Source organism: Mesoplodon densirostris, chromosome 7, assembly GCF_025265405.1.
Source record: "Mesoplodon densirostris isolate mMesDen1 chromosome 7, mMesDen1 primary haplotype, whole genome shotgun sequence".
Classification (NCBI taxonomy): Eukaryota; Metazoa; Chordata; class Mammalia; order Artiodactyla; family Ziphiidae; genus Mesoplodon; species Mesoplodon densirostris.
The window spans coordinates 117,642,398-117,650,712 of record NC_082667.1 but is presented as its reverse complement, the minus strand read 5'-3'; the positions used below and the strand labels follow the sequence as shown (position 1 = coordinate 117,650,712).

The window sequence follows — 8,315 nt, the reverse complement described above, 5'->3', positions numbered from 1 at the left end:
GTATTATTTAACTAATGCATGGTAACTGAAATACGTGCATATTGGGTGTGTGCGAAGTGAGGACTACCTGCATTTATTTTCTTCACAGTTGCCTTCAGTTCATACCCATTCTTCCTACCTGAACCCACAACAATCTTCCTGAGTGAGGTAAGTCATCACCGCCTCCACCCCAAATAGCACCCTGACTTCTGCGTGGTCTCCATCTACCTTGCCCACCCTCCAGAGCATCCTGCGCATGAGCATCCATGTCTCTGCCTCAGTCCATGGTGGGGTGAAGTGAGGCAGGAAAAAGCTCAGGGGACTCAAGGCCTTGATTGTGTCAGGTCCTCAGAAGACATCATGAGGATACCATTAGCAACATATTGTGGCTATGTTGCTGGGAGAGTCTGGGAGACTCTGAGAGAGTCTGGGAGAACATTTCCCCAGACTCCCCTGAAAAACAAAAGTCTCATCAACTGAGGGTTTACTCTGAGAGCCTGTGGCACCCCCTGGAGTGGGGAGTGTGGTGGAAGAGCACTGAGCTTATCAAAAGACACTGATAGTGGACCTGCTATGCCAACAAGTGGCCCCTGCTTCCACCGAGAGCCAGTATAAGGTCAAAGCCCCAGGAGAGCTGGGCTTTGGAGCAGCAGCCTGCTTAGGGCACCTCTTTCCGAGGCCAGTGGACAGACTGCTAGGGCTGAGTGTGGCTCTGTCCTGTCTCCTGTGTGGTGAGTACTGGGTGGGTGGGAAGTCTTGTAAGCTGGTGACTCTGGTAACCTGGTAAGCTGGCTCAGCGGCTGGCCACCGAACGAAGGTTTGCCTCTTGAAAGCCATGTACTGCATTTTCATTATCTTTTTGTAAAATACATTCTTAAAAAATGAAACAAAACACAACAACAGAAAACTATAACAGAGTGATCAGCTCACCCCAGGTGTCCCTGGGACTTTACTGACTTTGGCACTGAAAGTCCCACATCATGGTAAACTCCCTTTTCTCAGGCAAATTTGGGATGGTTAAACATTTATGTACGTGATAATAAACCTGGAAGTATAGAGACTAAAATATTTATATTGATTAACTCTGGTTAATAGATTATTGTTTATTTTAATTTTATTATACATGACCTTATATACTTTTTTTTTTGAAGTCCAGAAAAGTGTGGCTATATTCACAGCATAGTAATGGTAGCAATACTTCCTATGGACAGTGCACTGTGAGAGTTAAAAGATATAATGCATACAAGAGTACTGCTTTTGATACCTGCAACTTACGATTATCATTGTTGTCTTATCATTGGCTGCATCACGGAAATATATAATGCTGAAAGCAGACACAATCACAAGGACTGGATACATTTTAGTGACATTCAACATCTTTGCACCTTTGAAATGCACCTTTGGGTGAAATATTTAAACATCAAGCATTGGTGGATGAAAAATGGGTACTTAGTGTGCCAGAATAAGATCACATATGCACTCTGCTTCTTATTCTAAAGATAATTCCACCACTCAGAATTATCTTAAGTCTTCTGTCGTTGCAGATGGACTTTCTCTGGTTCTCCATCACATGGATGAAGATGGGCACCCCATAGCAGCTGAGTTTCATATTACAGTTCTAATCACATTCAAAGAATTAGACTCTAAAATCCAGTAACAAATTGCCAGGAAAGAGAATTTTATTGACTCAACTTGGGTCAAGTGTCCACCACTGATCCAGTCAACCCACACCAGAGGAAAGTCTTCTAACGTCCACATGGTTTGCACCCTTGAGGAGATGTGTCTAAACCCACTCTCCCACCCAGCCTGTGGCATGTTTTCTGTGAATACAAAAACAAGCCATGGTGATCCGGAGACCATTATCAGGTGATAACCAAAAAATGCAGAAGGCTGCAAATAAGAAAAAGAGTTTATTTAGAGTTCTAAGAATTGCATTTTGGGAGGCACCGATTCGAATGGCAACTCAAATGTGCTCCAGGGGGAACAGAAAATAGTGGGGGCTTCTAAAGGCAAAAAAGATATTCCAGAGAAGTAACATAAGTTATCTTTACAGAACTACGATTGGTGCCGGCAGACTTTCAGTCACTTGCTGGCAGCACATTGGTTGCTGAGCTGTGGTCTCTAAGGAGTAGACAAGTTCCAGGTGGTCTCAGGATGGATGGGTCCAAAGTTTATGTTGGGTTTAGGGATGGCCGTGTGTAAGTTCCACTTCCTTAATAGCCTCCCACCTCCATCTTAGATCACTTTGACATAAGTGACTCCATTTTTTTTTTATTTAAGCCACTTATACTTAAGAGATTTGTGTTACAACACCTAGCCCACTCAACTAACCCATCATTTATGGACTCCCCTCACACTTCTACTGTTTTCAGCTTTCAAAGACTCTCCCTCCTCCTTTAGTTCCTGCCCCCAGAACACGCAGAATCACAAATGCAGCCTTCCACAGACGCTGCCTTTTTAAGCAGCAATCAATGTGACTGATGATTAGGGCCTGAAAAGGGAGAAGGTAGCCTTGGACCTAGTTATGCCCATCAATCTTCACCCCGATTTGGTTTCAGAAATTATCCCTGGGGCATCTCGCAATGAAGTAAAGGAAAGGGGGTCTGAAAACAGAATGAGTCTGAGGCTGTTTCTCATAGGGGACCCATATTCAGATCACAGAATCTTGGAGACTGTGGTGGTTGAAATGGATCCTAACTTAGCTTCATCCACCACATCAGGGCAAAAGCTGGGCCCTGTCTTTAGAACTTGTTGCAGAGAGGTGAGTCATGGCAGCATCTAAATTCCACAGCAACACTGAGTTTAAAGAGCTTCATAGGAACACAGAGGCTGCTACAACCCTGGTATCCATAGGAAATGGTGTCACCTGGAAAGGGACAGAGAAGAGGGTAAGTGAGGCCCCAGAACCCAGGCTGCAGGCCCATAGGTATGGGACCCAGCATATCCTGGTATGCAGCTCAGTAAATATTCCTAACGAAATCACAGGATCAATGCATCAACCAAATAATCAAGAATGAAGGGAAAATAGCACATTCTATGGAGGACTCGTGCTCTTGGTAGGGAGAATGTCTGTCTCCTGGGAATGAGATGCTGGAGGTAGGCCCCCCTAATGGGCTCTCTTATAATAGCTCTTCAAGCTCTGTATATTAGAGCTCAATCCATTCCCTCCACACAAGACAGGGCAGAGAGGATGAATAGAAATTGCCCTCTCCACCCTGACCATTTCTCCCCCAATCTATGTCCCTAGTTCCCCAAAACCCCATCACAGTCAGGTCCCACTCAGAAGAATTTCAGCAGCCCAGTTCCAGTTACCCTCAGGAACTAAACTCCCTACTTTGCTTACAGGTCACCATCCCAATTAATAGTGAGTGGCAGCCCAGTACCGCAACGAGATGAAAATGTTTCACTAGGTTAAGAAAAGAAAACCAACCCCTTTTCTATGCAGTTCCTATTCCCAGGGTTCCTGAGGGGACACTGCCCTGAGTCCTACAGGCACCCGGCCTTCTTCTTGGGGCCCAGGCTCTCATGGTGTCCCATGGAGGGTTCATACTATCCCCCCACCCTGAACACCCACTGCCAGCCCCTAACCTCTGGCAAAGGTCACCAGGAGACTTCTCAGGCCCCACCTACCTTCGTAGACCTTCCTCAGGAAGCAGTGCTGGCTGCCTTGAGTCTGGCAGAAGCTTTTCCCGCTCTCGCAAACCCCACTGGCATTGACTCGGTGACACTGGAAACATTCTAGAGCTGGAAAGTCAAAGCAGCACAATAAGGCTCTTCCGGCCTAGCATCCCGGTTGCTCAGGAGGGAGCACACTTGTGACCCAGGTTCGCCTGGACACTGACCAGCTCCCAGCGCCTGAGGAATGTGCTGAAAGCAGGTCATTTCTCCGTGCTTGGCTTACACCTGGAGGAGGCGTGTGTGCCTCTAGGCACAAGGTCTGCACCTGAGCACAGAGGGCTCTGCCTGTCCTCCCAGGGATGGGCTGTGCTGCTGGAGGAATGAGGTCAAGCCCTTCACTGCAGCTCCATTGACCCCACTTGCCAACTGATTATCACCCCAACACCATGGGGCACCATTGAAGATGTTCCATGTGAATGGCATCTGCAGGAGCAGAACAGGTGATGGTTGGAGTTGCGAAGGAGTCGGCACTGCCCACCCCTGCTCCGTCCTGGCTGCAGCTTCACAAAGCCTCCCCTCGCCCTCCTTCACAAAAAGCCCCACCCTCCACTCTCCCTTTCATCTGAGGAGTCGGGCTCTGAGGAGACCGCCAGGACTCAGCCTAAAAGGAGAGCTGAAGGGGGCAGGTAGGGGAGAGAAAGGACGCGTGGGAGGAGGGAGATGGGAAGTAAAAGAGAAGATTGGAAGTAAGGGAGTGAGGCAAGCCAGGGGGAGACTGAGGAGAGTAGGAGAGGAGGGGAGGAAGGAAGGGAGGAAGGGAGGGAGGGAGGGAGGGAGGCAGGGAGGGAGGGAGGGAGCTTCCGGACAAACACTTGCCCTGGAGCCTCCTCCTTGGGATGAGCACCCAGTGGTCCCTGCGCTCCCTGAGTTATTCACCAAACAATGAGCACCTGACATGTGGGAGGCACAATTCCAGGTGTTGGGAATTGAGTGCTGAAGGAGCAAGGAAACATGCATTCCACTTATTTAAACACTAAACAAATAAATGGGGAAAATGACTGACAATGAAAAAATAAGAAAGGTTATTCCAGGTCCTGGTGACTCGTGAAGACGGTGAGATGAAGGAAACATGGAGGAGACAGCGTGGGGAGTCCTTGGGGAGGCAGAAAAGCTTTCTCACGGGTGATTTAAGCTCAAACCTGAATGATTTTTTTTTTTTAAGCTGACTACATAAACGGCTGGGAGAAGTTGGGAAACTGGTTCCAGGAAGATCCACAGGCAAGTGCACAGAAAGATTCTGAGACGGAATTAGCTTGGCCAGTTTGAGAAACAAAAAGAGCAGCACAGGTAAAGTGGAAAAGGGTGAGAATGTTATAAAGTGGGACTGAAGAGGTCGGTAGAGACCAGACCATAAGCACGTATCCACTTAGACCCGCAGTGTTGTACATGGTATCCACGGGACTTACATGGCTGTTGAGCCTGTGAAATGCGGGTAGTCCAAACAGATGGGCTGTAGGTCAATTTCAAACACTTAGCACACAAAAAATTTTTAATTGCTCATCAGTAACTTTGATGTTGATTACATGCTGAAATAATATTTTAGAAGTATTGGGTTAAATGAAGTGTACTATTAAAGTTAATTTTACACATTTCTTATATTTTTAATATGCCTACTAGAAGATTTAAAATAACATCTGTAGTTCAGTTTATATCTTATTTGGACAAGACAGTTTAGGCCATTGTAAGAACTGGGATTTTATTCAAAGTTGGAGGAAGCCATCAGAGGTTTTTCAATAGAGAATGACATTAACTGATTTATGTTTTGCAGTTTCACTCTGGCAGCTGTGCAGACAATAGATTTTAAAGAAAGAGAGAGTAACAGAGGGCTAGGAAAGATGGTGGAAACTGGAAGGAAGCCACAAGTCAACTGAATCCGTGCAAAATGTGAGAAATTAAAGGTCAAGTATAAATGAAGTATTTATGTGGGAAACAGGCTGGGAAACCTACAGCAGAACAAATAGAAGGTCATTTCAATGTGCTTGCCATGGCCTCATCATTTTTTATGTAGTTTAAATCTGAAACTATACATTTTTTAATTTACTCACACATTTTATCTTGCAATAAAGCTTTTCACTGGAATGAACTTTGAAAAGTGCATACTCAATAGAAAACTGAGCACTCAATTCCTCTTCCTCTAAACTTAATGATGACTGTATAACTTGAACAGCCTGTCTGTCAATATTTACCATCGCCCCTGGGCCTGTGCTGTCCCTGATCCCATGAAAACCTCCTAAAGATACAAATCTCCTTAAGAATTTCAGTGGCTCTTTTGAAAGTTAGTAGTTATTTGAAGAAGACTCTGCCCTAGGATGATGTCACTTGTGCAGCTGCAACAGAGGCCTCACGTATCACTGACTGAAGCAGGTGTAATTCCCGTCTCCCTCCCCGTAGCCCTCAGCCTTCACCTCCACATGCTTGTGACTGCAACACTTGTGACTCTGACAGGGGGCTGTAGGACACACTCACTGTGCATACAGGGCAGCTGGAACAGTGGAGAGCAGATGCCCCTGGGAGCATCCCTCTCCCAAGAACAGATGGGGAATCGGTAGATGAATACTCCAACTTTCTCACCGATGAGTTGGATCCTCTACACTGTCCTCCAGAATTTCCAGCAGGATGGATTCCATTTGCTCACCATGGTGTCCAGCTTATTAACTTCATTGCATATTCTGTCTGACTTCCCCACACCCCTCCTGGTATATCCTGGGATCACCTTCCAGACAAATGATTTTTACTCCTATCAGCTTCAGAGGGAAGCACAAGCCAGGGTGATGGATTTTCATTTAGATCAAATGTGTGTTCTTCTAAATTAATTGTTTATATTTTTTTATTCTGAGTCTTCTGGTGCTTTTACAAAACAAACAAAACATTGACTATTAAGAGGCTGATTCCGTTTGCTGAAGAAGGACATTGGAAACAAATGATACCTGTTAATGCCAATGATCATTCCAGTTTTCAATCAATCATGGAATCAAATAAAAGTTATGAAAGTATATTCTGTAGAAGGTAAAACACCTGACTTTTTGTGAATGCTATAATAAATTTAATTTAAAAGTCCACATAGAACATAAAATCATTTCTTTCTACTGTGAAAGAATAAATACAAATGCTGGTAGAATATAATATTGCAGAAAAAAAAAAGTTTTTACTTAATTGAGACCCAGAGAGCAAAAAATGCCCTTATAGTTAGTTTTGATTCACAAGTAATTCTGAATTGTGTCCTAACTGTGTCCAAACCAGATAGTATATGACTATAAATAAATATATATGTAAATACTTTATATATTTTAATGTTATATATTATAATGTTAAAATATATAATATATATAACATATAGAATGTTATATTATGAATTATATATATGAAAAAATATATTTTATATATTATATATGTATGTGCACATACACACCCACAGGTAAAATAACTGAACTGTAAAAGTTTTGTGATGTGGAATAAAAAATAGTCTTTAGCAAAATTTCTCCCTGCTCCTTGTCATCAAGCAGATCTGAAAATGGTTTAGCTTCTAAGGAACTACATTGTGATTCAATCTAAGTGTGCTACAACAGTAATGAACATTTTGTAAAAGGTCCTGCAAATATCAGTTGCATTTTGGTCAGGTAGTAGATTTTCTGACTCCATTTTTTGATGTTTCACAGCTGGCAGCCTTGAAGTCTCTCCCCTGTGCCCCACATCTGGGCCTCAGGAGCCCCCTCCTTTACCACTGGTGGGAGTTTCAAACCATGCAAGCCCCTACCTGAATGCAGGAACCCTTGCCCTGTCTGTCCCCCTCACCACCAAAGAAATTTGAGTCTCCTTTCTCTGCTCCCTCAAGCCATCTTAAGACACCTGGCAGTAAGCCCTGTTCTCCCGAGAAAGCCTCATTAGGTAAGTAATAAACCTTTTCATACTCTCCTGGTGCATATGTGACATCATCAGTCTTGACATCTGATCCAAGTTTGGGTAAAGGTCCATCCTGTTTCTACAGTATAACCCCAACAGTTTGAAATCTTAAAGTAGTCAACAAATGGAGTACCCAAGTATTTCAGCTTTCAAAAATATTTAACCAGTTGAAGTTATGAAAAACAGACTTTCAAGCAAAAAGATATTGAAATGTATTCCTACAAAAGCAGAATGCCCCAGATTAAATTGTAAAATGTATATGGTCATCTTATCTGTTGGACATTCTAATGTCAAGGCAAGCAGACAAAGAGTCAAAGAGAGAGGCAGTGCCTGGAAACATAACCTGCCACTCACCCAGGTTCTCCTCAGTCCCCATTGCCCTCCTACATGCTCCCCAGAGTGCTCACCTTGCAGGAATCCCAGCAGTGAGGACAGGACCACCACCAGCAGCAGCAGGAGGCACTTACCCATCTCTGGATTTGGCCCCAGACCCAAAGATTTACAGAAGGCAGGACAGAACCACAGGCCTTGAGAGCCTCTGAGATACGGCTTTATAATTCCAGGCTGGGAGGAGCAGCCAATCGCAGCCCAGGCAAAGGGCTGTACTTCCCCAGACAAACAGCAAACAGGGTCCCTGAAGGAACTGGGGCCCTGCATTCCTTTCAGCATTATTGGCCCTGCTCACCTCCACTGGCCCTACTGAGGGAGCCAAGTTATGTAAGAAGAGCTGGCTCTTTTGTGTCTCCATTTCACAATTG

At 44.5% G+C, this 8,315-nt stretch overlaps 1 protein-coding gene across 1 annotated transcript; it reads right to left on the bottom strand.

The window, feature by feature from the left end:
- Nucleotides 1–2,720: 2,720 nt before the first annotated feature.
- Nucleotides 2,721–8,028, bottom strand: ACRV1 (acrosomal vesicle protein 1). Its single transcript, XM_060105513.1, has 3 exons — nt 7,965–8,028; nt 3,610–3,723; nt 2,721–2,845 (listed from the first exon to the last, which is right to left on the bottom strand). Exons 1-3 carry the CDS (start codon nt 8,026–8,028, stop codon nt 2,721–2,723), a joined length of 303 nt encoding a protein of 100 aa, XP_059961496.1.
- Between the last annotated feature and the right edge of the window lie 287 nt (nt 8,029–8,315).

Bases quoted from the DNA above. Each gene is read 5' to 3' on its own strand.
- ACRV1 (XM_060105513.1), bottom strand. From the start codon at position 8,028: ATGGGTAAGTGCCTCCTGCTGCTGCTGGTGGTGGTCCTGTCCTCACTG. The intron at 3,724-7,964 runs GTGAGCACTCTG...TTGACTTTCCAG, and splicing joins ACTGCTGGGATTCCTGCAAG to CTCTAGAATGTTTCCAGTGT. The intron at 2,846-3,609 runs GTAGGTGGGGCC...GTCCCTTTCCAG, and splicing joins CCTGAGGAAGGTCTACGAAG to GTGACACCATTTCCTATGGA.